General features: G+C 59.5%; 3 protein-coding genes across 4 annotated transcripts; 1 reads left to right on the top strand and 2 right to left on the bottom strand.

Moving 5' to 3' along the window:
- Nucleotides 1–1,242: 1,242 nt before the first annotated feature.
- On the top strand, nt 1,243–9,526 carry HMBS (hydroxymethylbilane synthase). 2 transcript variants are annotated; one of them, XM_020793841.3, is made up of 14 exons: nt 1,243–1,390; nt 3,559–3,618; nt 4,817–4,889; nt 5,218–5,267; nt 5,353–5,408; nt 5,904–5,981; nt 6,261–6,338; nt 6,645–6,720; nt 7,105–7,218; nt 7,409–7,447; nt 7,626–7,745; nt 7,988–8,041; nt 8,469–8,555; nt 9,017–9,526. In XM_020793841.3, the coding sequence occupies exons 1-14, from the start codon at nt 1,367–1,369 to the stop codon at nt 9,185–9,187; spliced, it is 1,080 nt and encodes a 359-aa protein (XP_020649500.1). In that variant the 5' UTR covers nt 1,243–1,366; the 3' UTR covers nt 9,188–9,526. The 2 variants fall into 2 exon arrangements, with proteins under 2 accessions (XP_020649500.1, XP_020649493.2); XM_020793834.3 differs by lacking the exon at nt 1,243–1,390 and adding an exon at nt 2,374–2,518.
- A 648-nt stretch (nt 9,527–10,174) lies between these two features.
- H2AX (H2A.X variant histone) lies at nt 10,175–10,926 on the bottom strand. The gene has a single exon (XM_072979387.2). It carries the CDS (start codon nt 10,793–10,795, stop codon nt 10,346–10,348), a length of 450 nt encoding a protein of 149 aa, XP_072835488.2. The 5' UTR covers nt 10,796–10,926; the 3' UTR covers nt 10,175–10,345.
- A 1,173-nt stretch (nt 10,927–12,099) lies between these two features.
- On the bottom strand, nt 12,100–16,785 carry DPAGT1 (dolichyl-phosphate N-acetylglucosaminephosphotransferase 1). The gene is made up of 10 exons (XM_072979385.2): nt 16,478–16,785; nt 16,046–16,239; nt 15,583–15,703; nt 15,275–15,488; nt 14,886–15,032; nt 14,643–14,727; nt 14,216–14,404; nt 13,693–13,780; nt 13,356–13,511; nt 12,100–13,161 (listed from the first exon to the last, which is right to left on the bottom strand). Exons 2-10 carry the CDS (start codon nt 16,198–16,200, stop codon nt 13,096–13,098), a joined length of 1,221 nt encoding a protein of 406 aa, XP_072835486.1. The 5' UTR covers nt 16,201–16,239; nt 16,478–16,785; the 3' UTR covers nt 12,100–13,095.
- Nucleotides 16,786–16,972: the final 187 nt, after the last annotated feature.

The following is a 16,972-nucleotide window of genomic DNA, read 5'->3' as shown; positions in this document are numbered from 1 at the left end:
ATGGCTTGTAGTCAATGGCAAGAGGTTTGGCCTGCAAGCAGGTGCCTCCCACCTCCTTGCCACCCTGCGGTGCCAGTTGCTGGACTCCCCCTGCAGGGAAGCCTCTTTCGGGACTGATGGCTCTGGACTGTTTGGTTCTGTGACTGGCGAAGGCAGCTTTGTGTGTCATCTCAGGCCAAAAATAAAGAAAAAGGTGTTTATGCGAGGGTTGGAGCAGCCATGAGGGTCCTGGGGTGACGGGTGGAGGGGCTCCTGACCCCCCTGGGCAGTCCAAGCAGGGCCATCCCTGAGGCGCTCTGGGCTCAGGGATATTCACGTGTTGTATTTCTTAGAATATTTGCAGCCTGCCCTACAGCTAGAGGTGCCTGTAGGGTGCGGTAAGTGCGGGTGATCATATAGTCCCAATCCGGGACCGGAATTAAAGACTGCACAGGCGTCCATTGTTCAGAGTCCATTCGGGGTCCTTGGGCTCCAAAGCTCTCCCTGGAGGACCAAAGGCTCCGTTGGGCGCCCAAGGGGCACAGGCAGGCCTGTGGGGTTTCCCTCAGCAGGGCCCTTTTTATGCACAAATCCCTAGGGCGAGGGGAAGAGGCCAGGAAGCGCCGCTGCCGCTCTGCAGTTTGCTTACTAGGTGGGGGAAGCAGGCTGGGAAGGCGGCAGGGAATTTTCTCTGGCCAAGGCGGAGGGAGGGAGGGAGGGAGGGAGTCTTGCAGCCCTTAAGAATCCTGCCACGGTCGTTGGGTGGCAAAGAAGGCAGCAGCAGTCTCTCCCAGCAGTCTCTCCCCCTCTGCAATCCCCACCTAGCCCTGTAGTGTCAGGCTAGAGGTGAAGGAGACCCGGGTTCGAATCCCCTCCAGGGCTTCTCATCTGTCGGGATACCCTCCCCACTCGGAGGGAGTGGGGAGAGAAGAGCCCATGGAAGAAAGGCAAGATCCAAAGGGAAGAAACGGCACCAATGGGTGGTGGTCCCCAAAGGGGCTCTGCCCTGCCCTGCCCTGCCCTGCCCTGCCCTGCCCTGCCCACCCGCTCTTAAGCGGCCTGCTCCAGTGGCAGAGAGTTCCGCCGTCTGAGTCAGGCGCCTCTCCTCCGTGGGAAAACAGCGGGGAGGGGAGCCGCAAACGGGACACCGAGAGGAGGAGGAGGAGGAGGGCCGCCACCCCACGTCACGGAGATTCTCCCTGCGCTCCCGGGCGGTAATTACGGGCAGGGGGCGTGGCCTAGCTCAAGGAGACTGAGGCCGGCGGAGCGGATGCCCACCCGCCGGAAGTGACGTCCGGAAAGGCCGGTGCCGGAGGGGGGGCGCGTGGAGCGGAGAGGGAGCCTGGCCGGGCGGAACTCTCGCCTTCCCCGAGGCCCGGCGCCCAGCATGACCTCCGGGCCCCCCGCCGGGGTGAGTTCCTCCCGCCCTGAGGGGGTTTTCCGGGCCTGACGCCGCGCCCGCTTAGGGGGGGGGAGTTTTTCGGGGGGGGGCTCGCTCGTATGCTAATAGCGGCGGCGAAGGGCGCCTCCCTATTGGCTGCCCCAAGGGGGTGGGGCGGGGCTTCTTCGGTGGGGCTTGGGGAGGGGCGGGGCCCGTTCTCCCCCCCCCACCGCCGCGCCCCCCCCTTTGGAAGCCCTGAGCGGGGGGGGGGGGTTGGTTCCCTTGGGCCTGACCTTGGCGGGAGGGAGGCTCCGCTAAGCCCCGCTGGGCTCCCTCCAGTCCCCGGCAGGGCCGTCGTCCCCCGCCCTGGGAGGGGTCCCGGGGGGGGCTCGGCCTCCCTGGGTGCGGGCAGAGGGGCGGCAGAATGGCTGGCAGGAGCCGCCTTGGCTGCCTCCTCCTCCTCCTCCTCCTCCTCCTCTTGCCCAACCCGGGCAGGGCTGAGCTCGGCTGCCTGTTGCCCAACCCGGCAGGCAGGGTCCACCCTGGGAGGCCGAGCCCCGGCTGGAATGTCCCCCGAGCAGTTCCTGCCTCTGGGCTGGCCGGTCGGGGGGGGGCGGGGAGGAAGGGCAGAGGTATGGCCGAATGCTGGCCCAGAAGCTGCTCCTGCAGAGCCTGAAGCGTCTCTTTCTCGGGTCAGGCTGTGGCCCTCCTTGTTGCCGAGGGTGGCGCGGGGCACCTCCGGCAAAGCAGGGGGTGGGAATGGCCCCCCGGCTAGCCGGACAGCCCCCGCCCCCCGCCTGCTTTTCCTAGAAGGGCTTCACTCTGTGTGAAAGTCTCGGCCAGCTCCTTGGAGGCAGGCCCCGGGAGCGGCTGCCCTTCCTTCCTTCCTTCCTTCCCAGCTCGGCTCCGCCCCTGGGTGGCCCTGGGCTGCCCCCTCCCCTCCTCTCCCCTCCCGCTGCCCCTCCCCTCCTCCCTCCTTATCTCTGGGCCCAGACTGGGGGCTGCCTGCCAAGGAGCAGCACAACTCCCTTGGTCACAGACACAGTCATTGCAAGGCGGGAGAAGCTGCTTCCAGCCCCCCCCCCGTAGGAAGAAGCCCCCAGCCAGGGAAGCTCTTTGGCCAGGATGATGGCCCAGGTGGTCTTCCAGCAGAGTCAGGTAAGGGGAAGAGGGAGGGCCGAGTGCAGCTCCGGGCCCGTTTGCAGGGCTGCCCCTCGGACAGAGTGGGGTCCCTTTTATCTTTTGCCTCTCCTTTCATGGAGCTCCTGGCAGCATCCCTGGCACGCTTCCTCCCCAGACTGTCCTCACAGCTGCTCTGCGAGGTCGCTAGGGCGAGAGAGTGTGAGGATTTGAACCCAGGACTCCTGAGTCTTAGTGCAGCACTCTAACCACTCTACTAAACTGGGGATCATTCGTCAATACTGAGAGGTCTTGGCATTTCCTAGCACTGGGTCAGAAACCAGGGCTTCGTGCTTTATTTTTCCCCCTCCCATACAAACCCCTGCCCTGCTCACCGGTGCAGCTGTGCCATGAGAGTGTCACCCTCACCCCACCTTGGATGAAGGTTGCTCATCCACCCACAAGCTAAGAAGGGGGCAGAAGCCCATCATAGCCACGTTGGTCTGAATTTGCTACCCCCTCGACTCCCCCTAGGTTTGTGGGTCCCCTTTCCCTCTCTGCGTGCTTCTCCTTGTAATGCGTGGCTGGCAAGGAGTGGATTTGGACAGCTCTGCTCTTTCCAGGTGTTGGGTTTCTGTTTGGCCGGACCATCTTCCCTGAGAGCATTTTAGGGAATAAAGATGACATTGGTAATGCTTGTTGAAGATGACGCTATTCAATGCCCAGGTGGTGCGGGACAGGGTGGCCAGTGGAGAGGTGGAGTCCTCCTCCTTGCCCCCCTACCCCCAAGGGTTCGTGTCCTGGTTTTGAAAAAGGGGGGATTTTAGGGCAGACCAGAGAAGGTGAGGACGTGTTTGCTTCCGTTGCCCCCTTGTTGGGCTGTTTGTTTTCCTCGTGGAGTCCTGCAGAATGTCTGCCTTAAAGGAAGCCCCCAACCTGGGCCTCTTCCTCTCCGGAATGCAGTACCTTCGTGCAAGGAAGGCATCCCGGTGTGGCAGCTCCCACCTGGACGGGCGAAGAGGGAGGTGGAAGCGGGAGGCAAGGCGGACCTGAAACTGACGGTCTCTCCTTCTTCACAGGACAAAAATGGCAATGGCTTGAACCATCAGACCATTCGCGTGGGGACCAGAAAGAGCCAGGTACGGCCCCACAACCCAGCCTCTGGCTTGGTGCCCCCCTTTCTCTCTGCCTCTCTGGGCCCAAACCTTGGGGCTGCATGCACGAACCCACACAAGAGGCCAGGTGGTTCTCTGTAGGGCCTGGGTAGCTTGTCTTGTTGTTGTTGTTGTTGTTCCATGGCCGGGGGGGGGGGAGAGCTGATGGGGCCCAGGAGCCCAAAGAAGAGAAGAGCGGGGTGCAAGGCACGGTGGTGCCCTTCAGACACTCAGAGGGCTCTCAAGTGGAAGAGGCAAACGTGTGGTTTCCTCGGCCTGAGAAATTGGGGAGGTTAAAGCTACACACTGGATTGTATTCACTGGGGGTTAAAAGAGGCTTGCCTGGCCAGGAAGAACCCTTTAGAAGTGGAGGGAAGTGGCCCACGCCCGTGATCGTTTTTGTTTTGCCACAAAAGTGTCCTAAAGGCAAGGAGCCCCCCCTCCCTCCCCCCCTGTGGTCAGGCCAGCAGCCGGAGTCATGAGAGAGCGGGTCCATGGGTCCCATGGGCCTGCTTGGGTTCAGGAGAGCAACCGTTCTCATACGTTTCACCCTGGCAAGAGGAGGAGGAAGCTCTGAGTGGGAGGGAGAGGAAGAGGCTTGTAAGACAAGATAAAGACCTGCCCTTGTGCAAGAGGGCTAATCTCCACCTGCCGGCTGGGGCGGCTCCTGCTGCTGCTGCTCTTAGTGGTGCTCCAGGGATGACCCCCTTTCTGAAGGGAGGCCCCACAGAGCAGGGCGGTGGTGCCTGGAGTGGTTGGAGGAGGTAGGGTAACGAAAGCAGAGCGGCCCCGCTCCTAGAAGCCTGGGCCACCTGCCTCCTCTCTCCTCCTAGCAGAGCTTCAGGCTAGGCTGGTGCTCAGCACCCACGGCCTGCGGCTTCTGCAGCTGCGCCCTCACTACTTGTCCAACGTTGCTCCTAGTGGCACTTTGTGGCTGGCAGGGTTCTTCCTTTGGCAGAACCGAAGCCAAAGGAAGGCCCTGGGCACGCAAGACTTAGGGCTTTGGCAGGTTGAATTGGGGGGGGAGGCGTTCCATCCCCTGGGCGGTGATGGGCACAGGCAAGGCTCTGGGCAGGGTTTCCCGTCTTGCAGCCACTGTGTTTCGGGGGCATCTGCCAGCCAAGGGGAGAGGGAAGCCCCAGTCCTTCCCAGTCACTGCCCTTTTCTCATTGACCCCCTGCAGCTGGCCCGGATCCAGACGGACAGTGTGGTGGCGATGCTGCAGAAGCACCACTCCCACCTCCGCTTTGAGATTGGTGAGTGGAGGGAGAGGCTCTCCCTACATGTGACCCAGGGGGAGGGCCAAAGCCAAGCAGGGGAGGGGGGCACCCAGGCCCTGCTCAAGACAGGTGTCAAAGGCCGTGGTGGAAAGCAGGTGGGCTGAGCACCCCGTGGCTGGTGCAGGGCTAGTGCCGTCTGGCTCTTCGCCTTGCTCTGGGCCTCCCGAGGGTTGCAGGTGTAAAGAAGCAGGTAGGTGGCTAGGATGGCCCCCCTCCTCCCCCCCCTCCTCCCAGGATGTTCTGTTTCTACATTGCCTCACCTGATCATCTCTCTTTCTCTTTCTCTCTCTCTCTCCCTTAATAGTTGCCATGACAACCACAGGGGACAAAATCCTGGACACAGCACTGTCCAAGGTCAGCAGCTGGGAGGCAGGGCAAGTGGGAGTAGGAGTGGGTTAGGGGGTCACCCAGGACGTGACGCTCTGTTTTCCCCCTTTAGATTGGAGAGAAAAGCCTCTTTACCAAGGAGCTGGAAAACGCACTGGAGAAGAACGAGTGAGTGCTTTTGGCCTGGCAAGGCCTGCCCCCTCCCCCCCCCCCGTGGGGTGCCCTTTCTCCTCCCCAGCACGTGTGTCCTCCTGACATGCTGGGTGGGGTGGGGGCGGCTCCTGCAAAATCAAAACATGGGGTCCAGACATCAAGGTCTGCCCCACTAGCTTGGCTAGTGAGGAGAAGAGGACCAGCAGAGAGGAGGACTAAAAAGGGAAGCCCTCGGAGTGTGTGTGTCTGTCTCGGTGTTGTGACTCTCTGCCCTTTCCTAGGCAATCTCATCTTCCGATCTGCCCGTCGTGCAAACGTTCAGGGCTCTCACTTTGTGCAGACTGAGTTAGACAAGGCCTTGGGGCTGGGCCTGAGCCAGGCCATGTCCTTCAGAATCTCTGTCTCTGTGTCCCCCCCCCCCCCAACCCTCCGGCTTTAATGCTGAGCTGAGCGTTCCCCTTTGGCTAGGCTTTCCCTTGCTGAGTTGTTCTCCTTCTCTGCTTCCCCCAGAGTTGACCTGGTGGTCCATTCTCTGAAGGATCTGCCCACCTCCCTCCCCCCTGGATTCACCATCGGCGCCGTCTGCAAGTGAGTCTTGATGTCCTGGGCTCTCTTGGGGCCCCTGCCTGCTCTGTGTCTTGCCGAAGGGGCTGTGGGCGGCCAGCTGCTGTCCCTTTTGCGCAGAGGCACACAGGCCCTGGAAAGGCAGTCCTACAGAATGTGGGTCTGAGTGGGTGGGTGTCCCAAAACCAGGCATCCAGGCGGCCACCCCCATCTGGCTCTACTGGGAGGCCTCCATCAGCGTCTGCTGTCGCTCTGCCTGTCCGCTTTCTGAAAGGCACCCTCCCCCCCCCAATTCTTCTGCAGAAGAGAAAACCCGTACGATGCGGTTGTCTTTCACCCCAAGCATGTGGGCAAAACCCTCAGCAGCCTTCCTGAGAAGAGGTGAGCCCTCCCGGGTCCTCCTTCCCCCACTTTGAGCTTTACCTTCTGTGCAAAACTTCCAGCCTTTAAGAGCCTTGGTCTCTGGGGCCTGGAGTGAGCCATGACTGGGGGTGGGGGTTGGGGACCAGTGGTTCAAGCGGGCTCTTTAAGGAGTGCCTGCTTTGGAATGGAAAAGAGCCTGCAGGGGGCGTTGGCTCTGTGCAGGGCGGAGGGCCGGGGGATTCTAGGCTTCCCTCAAGTCGTTTTTCGGGGGGGGGGGTGGCTCAGCTGCCCTTTTGATGATGCTTCTGTCTGGCCTCCCCACAGCGTGATTGGGACCAGCTCACTCCGGCGGGCAGCGCAGCTGAAGAGGAAGTTTCCTCAACTGCAGTTCAGGGATATTGTATCCTTTCCTGGGTTGTCAACACATGGGGCTGCCATGAACCTCAAGGACAGGCGCGGCCCTGATGTTTAGATCCTTAAAAACCACGGGGAGCCCCTCTGCAGGGCCACTGCTTGGGGGGGACAGCTGGGGGACCCTTGCCTGTCCAGCTTCTTCTTTTCTTGCTACAGCAGAAACGCCTGCCATTGTCTCCCCCAGCCCTGAGAAAGGAGGCAGCTTGGGTGAGAGGAGAGTGGAAGAGATATCCCATCATCCCCACACCTCACAGCACTTTTCTGACCCCCCCTCCTTTGGGCGGTCATGGCACCAAAGCCCCCCCCCCCCCGGGGCCAGCTCCCTGCATGCACCCAGAGGCGCCTTGTTTTCACTTAAGCTTTCGCTCAGCGGGGCAACCTGAACACCCGCTTGAAGAAGCTGGACGAGAAGGAGGACTTCAGTGCCATCATCCTGGCGGCGGCTGGTTTGAAGCGGATGGGCTGGGAGAACCGCATTGGCCAGGTGAGGGCTATAGCTGGCCCCCTTCTCTGCGGCTGGGGTGTGTGTGTCTGTCTTTCGGCTCCTGCCATTGCCCGCCATAGGGCTGGTTGGAGGAGTGCCTGGACTCCTCTCTCTCCCCCTCTCTCTCAAGTGTCAGGTCTCGTTCAGGACCCAGAGATCCCCAGCACAAACCCCTTTTGCTTTCTTCCAGATCCTGAACCCTACAGACTGCTTGTACGCTGTCGGGCAGGTAAGGTTGTGGCTCTCTGCTCTTCTTCCATTGCACATAGAATCCAAGTCCAACACAGCTGGTGTGGGAGCAGCCCCGCTTCTGTTGTGCCTTCTGCCGACCGCAGGAAGGCTGCCGATGGGGGGGGCTCCTCAGCTGTAGGGGAGACCAAGAGTGGTGGTGTGTTCTGTCTCTTCAGGGTGCTTTGGCGGTGGAGGTGAGAGCCAGGGACCAGGAGATCCTGGACATGGTATCCCTCTTACACGACGGGGAGACGGTGCTGCGCTGCATCGCTGAGAGAGCCTTCATGAAACACTTGGTATGCTCAGGGAGAGACGGCCTCTGGGGTCAAAGGTGGCTTGGCTGCTCACTGGGGGTAGGGGTGGGGGCACGGTCACCCTCGCAAGGAGAAAAAGGACCTGCTACCAGCAGCGCCATGAGAGGCCAGGGGCTGCAAAGGTTAAGAGGGTGAGTTCAGAAGACCGCAGTTCTCATGTGAGACAGAAAGGGCACTTCATAAACAAAACTAATGGGACTTACCTGTCTGGTTTCCCTGTGCAGGAAGGTGGCTGTAGTGTTCCTGTGGCAGTGAGTACCCTCGTCAAGGATTCTCAGGTATGGATGGCGAAGGAAGTGAAAGGCCAGACACTCTTGCTTTGCCATTGCAGCTGGATGCTGCTTCGGGAGGGGGAGGAAGCTCCACTAAAGACAAAACGGGGGGGGGGGGGGGGCTAGAAATATTCAAGTATGTCCCTCTGGGGCGGTAACGGCGCACAGATAACTGTACTCAAATGGGTCCCTTGAGCCCTCCAGCCGCTGCCTGGAGAGGAAGATGCCACCGCCCTGCCCTGCAGAGCCACTGAGAACACACTCCCTTTGACGCGCCTTCTTCTGTATGAGTTTTACCACCCTGCTTTGCATGTTAAAAAAAAAACACACAACCCAACGAGCCGCTTGGAGGCACCTTCTCTGAGGAGGGAGCTAGAATTCAACCACCCTGACCTGCCTGACATCCTCTTTCCTGCGGGCTTTCTCTCCCTAGTTATACCTGACAGGAGCCGTCTACAGCCTCGATGGGTCTGAGAGCCTGCGGGAGACCATGCAAGCCAACGTGAACTTTCCACTGGAGGTAATTCTTTGCCATTTTCTAGGCTGAGATGCCAGGTGGACAGAGAGACCTTGCAGCTCAGGGATGGGCCTCCATATATTTTTGCCCTGCAGCCAAAACCAGTCAGTGGATGATGGGGGTTGTGTGCCTGTTGTCAGTGAAAACACTGTTTGAGGAAAGATCCAAAGGGGGGGGCAAGCCCCTCCATACTTGTCTGTTGGTGTGCAGTCTCCTCTCTTCTTTCCTGGCAGCTCCCTGTATTTTACCTCCGTTTATTCTTGGACGCCTAGACATCCAGCCGCATTTTGGAGGCTTCTGCCTCCCTCCCTCCTTTCCACTCCAGTTCCACCCTATGAGCCTAGTAGAAAGCAGTGCTGGATTGTTTGGGGGGTGGGGATCTCTCACACAACCCCCAGCAAACCTGGAATAATTTCATGGGGGAACCTAATGCCCTTTCCTTACCCACCTTCTCCCTCTCCCAGAGCGAAGACGGGCCCAATGATGACAACCAACACGTGGGCATCACAGCGAAGAATGTGCCTCGCCGTGCCCAGGTGGCTGCGGAGAAGCTGGGCCTGCAGGTGGCAGAGCTGCTGCTGAGCCAGGGGGCCAGGCAGATCCTCAACGTGGCCAGGCAGCTCAACGATGCCTGAGCGACAGCAGGGCCCCCTCTGGGCCCTGGGCAGCTGCCCCTGCCCCGTTCCTCGTGCCATGGGAGCCATGAGGCCGCCCACCTCCACGTGAAGGCTTCCTCTCAAGTGATTGCAGCAGCAGCTGCCTCTGGCCGGGGAGCTGCCCCCGATGGGCTGGTGCCCCAGGATGCCGGCCGATGCCCCAGAGGGAGGCCTTGCCCATGAGGAATCTGGGTTCCCCCAGGCCGGCCGATGCTTCTCATAGAAGCGGTTCCTGGGCACTGATGGGTGAGATGAAGGGTCTGATTTATGTTGCCTTGTAATTATTGCTGAAACTGAATAAAGAGATTTAATTTGGAATTAGTGACTGTGACAAAGTCTAGAGGAGCAAAATGGGCCAGGTTTCTTAATTGCCTTGAGAAAAAGATGGCTTTTTTTTTCTAGGGAAAAGTCACACCTTCATTCTAGCCAAGCTCTGGGAGAAGACAACAGGCTGCCTCCTGTTTCTTTCTGTAGCCAGGCAGGCTCTACTGGAAGCTCACAAGCAAGACTGGCCAGTGGTCGTTAGGGAAGACGGGGGGGGGGGGTAAGAGAGAGGACGTTCTTTTCATGCCACATGAGCACAGGGTATTTTGGCGGTTTCCTGGGTGACTTTCCACCATCCCCATCCTGTGCCTTTCCATGGCTGATGGAAATCTTCGAGTTTTGGGGAGAAAGATATTTTGGGGAGAAAGATAAAGACCAGCCTTCCTTTCCGACAGGATACCCCCCCTGACCTCACCGGGTCCCCGCCCCCCCGCCCAGTTTTAGTGCAGGGGCAGAGACAAACCCTGCAGCCTCTCCTCTGGCGGGGAGGGGAACGCTCCCGTCTGCCCACTTTCTGGAGGAGGGGTTCGCCGGTGGCAGGACCTCGATCCACCCCACGCCCCGAACCGGCTGGCAGGAGGACGCCCGATCTCGCTTCTCCAACGCCCGCCCCCCCCCAATAAACCAAGGAAACCCGGACGGTAAAGTATAAAACCCTTTTAATGAGCAACCGGACGCCGAGAGGCCCCAGCAGAACACAGTTCCGGAAGGGGAAGCCAGTCCCTTCGCCCCGTCGGGACGCCTCGCCCGCAGCATCCGTCCCCCGCGGCCCTGGAGGGAACACCGGAGATCCGCCTGGTCGCCGCCTCGTGGCTAGTACTCCTGGGAGGCCTGGCTCGACTTCTTCCTGGGCGCCGCCGCCGCCGCGGCTCCGCTCCCGGCTCCGGCGGCCTTGCGAGGCAGGAGGGCGGCCGGGATGTTGGGCAGGACGCCGCCCTGGGCGATGGTGACGCGGCCGAGGAGGCGGCTGAGCTCCTCGTCGTTGCGCACGGCCAGCTGGACGTGGCGGGGGACGATGCGGGTCTTGCGGTTGTCCCTCGCCGCGTTGCCCGCCAGCTCCAGGATCTCGGCCGTCAGGTACTCCAACACCGCCGCCAGGTAGACGGGCGCGCCGGCCCCGACCCGCTCCGCGTAGTGCCCGCGCCGCAGCAGCCGGTGCACGCGCCCCACCGGGAACTGGAGGCCGGCCCGCGACGAGCGCGACTTGGCCTTGGCGCGCGCCTTCCCGCCGCCGCCGCCGCCCCCTTTCCCGCGGCCCGACATGGCGCCGAAGGGAGGATGAATGGCCGGAGAGAAGGATGAATGGACGGGCGCTCGGAGGGATGAATCGGCAGGCGGCCGCGAAGATCTATGAATGGCGAGAGAGGCGAGCCCGCGTTTCCCGCGCAGTTATAGAAGCCGCGCTTCCTCCCTATTGGCCGCCCAGGGCCGGCGCGCCCATTGGCCTGCCGCTGCCTCGGGGGCGTGGCCAGGCCGGGCGGCCCCTTCGCCCACTGGTCGGCGGCAGAAACCCCGGCGCGCCAAGCTCGAAACGGAAGGCGGGAAAGGCGGGCCGAGGGGAGACTCGGGGGGGGGGCGAGAGAGAAGGGGGAGCGAGTGCATGGCGGGGGGGGGGGCGCGCGCGCGTGAAATGCCGTGCGTTTATCCGGTAGAAGCGATTTCCGCGGCGGGCGCGCTCAGGGGGGTCGCCGGCAGCAGCCGGTAGTCTAGTCTGGTCTCTCTCTCTCTCTCTCTCTCTGCAAGAGGAGAATCAGGCGCCAGCGGCTCGCTCAGTTCGGATGACGCCTCCAGGGACACAATCCAGGCTTGCAGTCACGCAAGCCTGGATGGATGATGACGCGGGTAGTCTTCCACAGAGGCTTACTCCGAAGGAGGCGCAAACGATAAACTAACATGCCAAACAAAAATAAGTAAAGATGTATGGAATTTGTACTTGGAATAGGTCTTTTCGAAGGGGAAATGTTATAGGACAGCAGAAGAATCAATGTATGTTTGGAGTGGAATGGGGTGTAAAAGGATACCTCTGGTTACCTAGTCCCAAGGGTGAAGGTGGCACAGTTGGGGAAGGTTTAATTTGTATTGTGTATAGTTTTTACTGAATGTGCATTGTAAGTTAGATTTGTTATTTTCCTTTAATAATTTTTTTAAGGAGAGGATACCGCTATTTGGCACTTGCCTAACAACCCCACAACCTTCCTGCCAGGTGCCCGTTCTTCCCGCTGTTGTGGCGCTGGTTCTCAGCTCTGTGGCACAACTGGTCTTGCAAGCAGGGGAGGGCACCTAGAAAATCCCCACATACGCGCGCGCGCACACACACACAGAGGACACTGGCCAGAGCTCACAATAAAGGTCCTCACCCATGAGAAGAGAGGACCACACTTCTGAGCAGCTTCCCCCTTTCCCCACCTTGGTCATCTCTCTGTAGGAAGGGATGAATTTCACATGGGAGATGGCTGAGGGACGTTTGTGTAGAGCAGCCAAAAGGAAGCCCCACGGGAGTCTTGTGGGTAATCCAGCATTTAACCTCCAATGCACAAACTTCTTTTCAAACATGACTCTGTACACTCTTCCGGGTACTCATGGCTTTATTATACAGTCATTCATCTTATTCTCAAGACTTAAGAACACCGGGGTGTCCCTTTCCCTTTCTTTTTTTAGCTGACAGCTGCTGCAAAACACCAGTCCCCCGGGGGGGGGAGATGGCTCCCTGGCCTCTTCCTGCCCCGCCTCACCCTTTCCATTTGCAAAAGTGCACAGACCGCTGGGCCTCCTCTTTGCCACCCCAACAGCTCTGACAACCTGCCAGTGTGCCTTCAGAGAGGGGTTCCGGCACAGAAAGGGAACCACACACAATAACATTCATGGGGGGTTGAACGGGAAGGAACCGAGCAGTAGTACAGCACTCCTGAGGTCCACAGCGTGACCTTAAGCAGATTCAAGCGCTCCAGTTAGCAGGCCTTCCTCTGGGTCACAGTTTCAGCATTGTCCAGTCGGTCTTGAGACCCAACAATTGCACTCACTGGAACGGTCCTTTCAAGAGACAGAACAGCACAGGAACAAAGCAGAGCCCCCCCTCCCCCCACCCTACACTGGCTCTTCCCAAAAGTGCCCTGAGACTTTGATCCACCTGGTTTGATTCTGCTAGAGACGCTCTCCCATAAAGCAGTTACAACAGGGGTTACCTGTTCAGACAAGTGGCTGTCAAAGCACAGGAGCGACATCCATGCAGGAGAGCATACATTAGGGTTTTCTTTGCTAGCAGAAGACTTAAAGGCCGGAAGATTGAGAAAGCAAGACGTTTTTCAACAGGTGAAGTGCCATTCTTCTTAGATGTGCTTCTGGTCTGTTTGGTCTTCCCCATAATTGGCCAGGGGAGAAAAAAATCAAAGTTAATCTCATCACCACCACGACATTTCCCCTTCTGTCAGTAGAGGCAAGACGGCAACATACAATAGTGCAGCTCCTGTAATTCGGAGCAAAAGCAGCAGGCCACCTTCGGCCAGCATGTAACTCCCCCTCGCAACAAGAAGGTCGTTTTCAAGGAAGGAGACTCAAAGCACGACTCAGACATCATAGAACAGCCGGACAAGCTGGTACCGGATGGAAAAGGCCATGATGCTCCCCACAACCTACAGCGAGGAAGAGAAACCAAAGGAAAGGTTGTCCTCCAACAGGACGAGGCATGGCCCATAAGCTGTTGCCACCAATCCCAATGGCCTCCTCAGTCACAAGGAGGGGGTGGGGAGGAGCGAGGAAGCACCACTTGAGCAGACGCCCTCTTGCGCGCCTTGCCCTGCCCTTCCTCCAGAGTTGTGCTCCTCACCTGTAACAGCAGCAGCAGGGAAGTCAGGGTTCTTTCATGGGTCGGTCCTAGGATCTTGATCACCAAGTTAATGAGAGTCATGTTGTTGCATTCTGTGTATTCTCCATCTTTGTCCGTTCCGCGATGCACCTCAACCAGGTGGAATTTCTCAGATACCTATGAAGAAATATTTGCTAGGATTATACAAGAGATGCATCAAGGTGGTTCTTCGGATTGCTTCCTTTCATCCGCCCAAAGAGCGCCAGCACAATCCTTCTCCATGACTCTAGCCACATTCAGTTCATCTCAGCCCCTCTACTTGATTCCAGAGTTTCCAGGTATGCTACTGCAGTGTTACCTGGAGGATGGACGTTCCCAGGGGAGAGAGGCTCTTGGATTTGAATCGGGAATAACTCATCTCAAGCTTCCCTGTGTCAGGATTGAATCTGAAGGCAGACACAAGGGGTAGTCAGCAACGAGAGCCACACAGTGGGGAAAACAGCCCTGGGGGAAGTTACGCTGGGAAGAGGAGCATGCACACAAGCAAGCAGCCCCTGGCTGGGGGAGTCCAGCCAAGGCAGACAAGCTGTCAGCTATGTGAAGACACCGTTTTGAGGAAAGGCCCATCTGGACAACCCCCACAGGCTTAATTAAATAACACGTCTCCCCCAAAGGACTTTGGGAAGTGAAGTTGACAATCGTTCTATGCAATTTTTGATAGCAGTATCTGTCTCTTGTACAAGACTACAGTTCCTAGTGTCCACTTGTCAGAAGCCAGAGTTTCAGTCAATAGCACAGGTGTGCTCAGTCAACAGATGACCATCGCCAAACACTTGTAGAGGAAGCAGGCAGGAGATGGCCTACACGTGGGACATCATTACCTGGGAAGCCGATGGCGTGGACACGGAATGATGTGGAAGAGCTGTGGCAACGAGTAGATGAAGTTGACCACTTGCGGGATAAAGAAGAGCAGCATTGTTTTGCTGAAATGCCCGAGGATCCCCACCACGGCAAAGGTCATGCCAGCGAAATAGCAAAATGTGTCACCGACAAATGCGCGAGAGGGGTACCTGTGCTCAGCCAGAGAAGACCAGCCCATTAGGATGAAACAAACACTACACAACAAAGAGGTGGGACGAGGAACAGCCCAAGAAACCCCAGGCCTGAAGAGGTCAAGCTGCTGACCACTGAATGTGACGGCCGAAGAACCACTCCTCAAAGGAGGATAACTCTTGGTGAGGCTTCCCTCCCCACGTGTACTCTCCTAACAGGTACAGGGTGGCCTTTTCATTCCAAGAAGTCTCTTACCGGTTGTGGTAGAACAGCCCCAGTGTGGTAAAGAAAAAGGGAATCATGAAGTAGAGGGAGAAGATGTGGTCATCTCGACAATCCCCTGTGAGCAAGGAAGGAAAGTTAGCCAGTCGGAATCGGCCACAAACCCCAAGTGGTCCCAACAGCTACCGTGGCTGCACAACTTCTCCTCTGTAAGGCCTGGAGCCCTGCAGGCCATTCTGCTCGGGGAGGAGCCGCCTGGCAGCTGCCCCTTCCTACCATTGAGCTCTATCATGTTGAACGTGATGATGGAGGCTGCGATCACTAGCGACTGCCCAGCCTCTAAACCGTTAATCCCAGCAAGAATGTTAATTGCATTGGTGCAGAATACGGCCAGCATGCCCATGTAAACGTAGTACAGGATGCCTGCAAGAGAAAATCCAGGGTTTTTTTTACTCCCATCTCTTTCAAAAATATGAGCCATATAATATTCTGCAGTACGCCAGCCTCTTGCCATGTTTCTGAGGCGAGCGCTGCCCAGAGTGCTTAGGGCTATACGCTGCCCCCTCAGGCGGCCCAAACAACCGCCTTTCTTTCTAGAGGTCCGCTAGCCGAGGTCGGAGGGCATCTGGGCTGCAGACGGCCCGGCTCAGACCTGGGCCACTTACCCAGGTTCATGTGCAAGCCCAGGAACATCCGGAAGGGCTTGGGCACCACGATCGTGGTGTTCCCAAAGTTGGTGAAGTAGACCATGAGCAGGGGCAAAGAGGCCATGGTTGGCAGGAGCAGCTTGTGGCGCCAGCGCAAATTGAGAACATCATCTGCGAACCCCAGGAAGATCATGCAGCAGATGGCGAGGAGGGCACCAATGAGGGCCACGAACTGCAAGTCAGAGAGGAAACAGGGCTCCTAGCGCTCCCACAGCGGCCACATCCAGCCCACCCCGCTGGCATTTCTGTCTGACGCAACGACTTACCTCATGGTGAGGGAATGCTTTGCACTGCTCCTCCACAAAGCAGCTCAGAAAGGGCACCGGGATGAAGCAGAAGAGGATGATCAGAAACACGGCTCCGCTAATGACCCCTTGGGACTCTGGGCTGAAAACGGAAGGGGGGGGGAGGGAAACAAGCCAAAGTTGGCTTCACAGACACCCCTCAGACTGGGCACCGTCTGTCTGGCATTGCCAGGGCCAACCGGGGGGGGAGGGCAAGGGTGGCGCTCCTAAACGGAGAGGTCGGTGACCCCCGTGTACCCCCAAGGGTCCGAGTGGGGGGGGGCGCATCCTGGCCCGCCTGTCCCTTTCCGCGCCCAGCCTCTTCACGCCCTTGGGAGCCGTGGGGGGGGGGGGGGAGGTTCCGGCGGCCTCTCCTTCGGCCTCCCTCCTCTCAGCGGAGCCCCCCACCCACCCACCCCCACCGCCCTGCCGGCCGGCTACTCACATGGGCTGCCTGGAGGTCTTGTTCAAGTCGAGCCCGAAGAGCTTGGCGGCGATGAAGTGGTCCTTGAAGGCTGGGATGAGGGTCAGGGTGGCGGCGAAGCCCAGCAGGGAGCCCGCCACGTTGATCAGCAGCGGGAGGAGCGGCAGCGTCCACATCGCGGGGGCCCGCTCCGGGGCGGGGGGGGGTGTCTCTGCCTGCCAGGGAAGGGGCCTCGAGGGTTAGCCGCCGGGCCAGGCCAGGCCAGGGAAGGGGAGAAACGCGGGCGAGAGGCCCTCCGAGCGGCGGCGGCGGCCCTGCCCGGGGGTGGGGGGCCCTCGACCCCCGCCCCTTGCCTGCCCGCCGGGCCCCACCGACCCGACCCGACGCCCTGCCTGGGCCCGAGGTCCCGCCGGGCAGCCCCGCAGGAAAAGCCCCCCAGCCGCCGCCGCCTACCTCGTGCGCTCGGCCCCGGGCGGCCGGGGAGGCTCCGCCGAGAGCGACCTCGCCGCCGGTGACGGAAGCAGCCCCCGGCCGGTCCCCGCCTTGCGCCTCCGGAGGACGTTTCCGGCCGGACGGTTCAGGGTGTGACACCGCTGCCTTTCTCCACCGCCCGTCCGCCCCAGTGCATCCCCAAAATGCATCCGGTGGGCCGTGTAGCCGCTGCCGCCATATTTCTTGCTGGCTGGCTGGCGCGCCCGCCCGCCCGCCCTGTGGCCAGGCTCCTTTACAATACGCTACGATCAGGAAGATCTGGGGATCGCGGCCGACGGAGGCCTCGTGGCAGATATGAAAGGTGCACAGGTTCTGTAAAGCCCCGTGTAAGGAGTAACTTTAGGGACGCCCATAAGAAAGATGGCGCCCTCGGAGCCACGTGACTCCTTTTTCCTTAAATGTCCCTTTGCCCTCTATGGGTCCAACGAGGAACTCCAGGAGTGGGCGGGGCCATTT

The sequence above is a fragment of the Pogona vitticeps genome, chromosome 8 (genome assembly GCF_051106095.1).
Source record: "Pogona vitticeps strain Pit_001003342236 chromosome 8, PviZW2.1, whole genome shotgun sequence".
Taxonomy (NCBI): domain Eukaryota; kingdom Metazoa; phylum Chordata; class Lepidosauria; order Squamata; family Agamidae; genus Pogona; species Pogona vitticeps.
Note: the sequence above shows the minus strand (reverse complement) of the source record. Positions and strands in the feature narration are given on the sequence as shown.

Bases quoted from the DNA above. Each gene is read 5' to 3' on its own strand.
- HMBS (XM_020793834.3), top strand. From the start codon at position 2,486: ATGATGGCCCAGGTGGTCTTCCAGCAGAGTCAG. The intron at 5,982-6,260 runs GTGAGTCTTGAT...ATTCTTCTGCAG, and splicing joins ACCATCGGCGCCGTCTGCAA to AAGAGAAAACCCGTACGATG. The intron at 8,556-9,016 runs GTAATTCTTTGC...TCCCTCTCCCAG, and splicing joins ACGTGAACTTTCCACTGGAG to AGCGAAGACGGGCCCAATGA.
- H2AX (XM_072979387.2), bottom strand. From the start codon at position 10,795: ATGTCGGGCCGCGGGAAAGGGGGCGGCGGCGGCGGCGGGAAGGCGCGC.
- DPAGT1 (XM_072979385.2), bottom strand. From the start codon at position 16,200: ATGTGGACGCTGCCGCTCCTCCCGCTGCTGATCAACGTGGCGGGCTCC. The intron at 15,033-15,274 runs GTAAGTGGCCCA...TTTCTCTTGCAG, and splicing joins GGGCTTGCACATGAACCTGG to GCATCCTGTACTACGTTTAC. The intron at 13,162-13,355 runs GTGAGGAGCACA...TCCTCGCTGTAG, and splicing joins CCCTGCTGCTGCTGTTACAG to GTTGTGGGGAGCATCATGGC.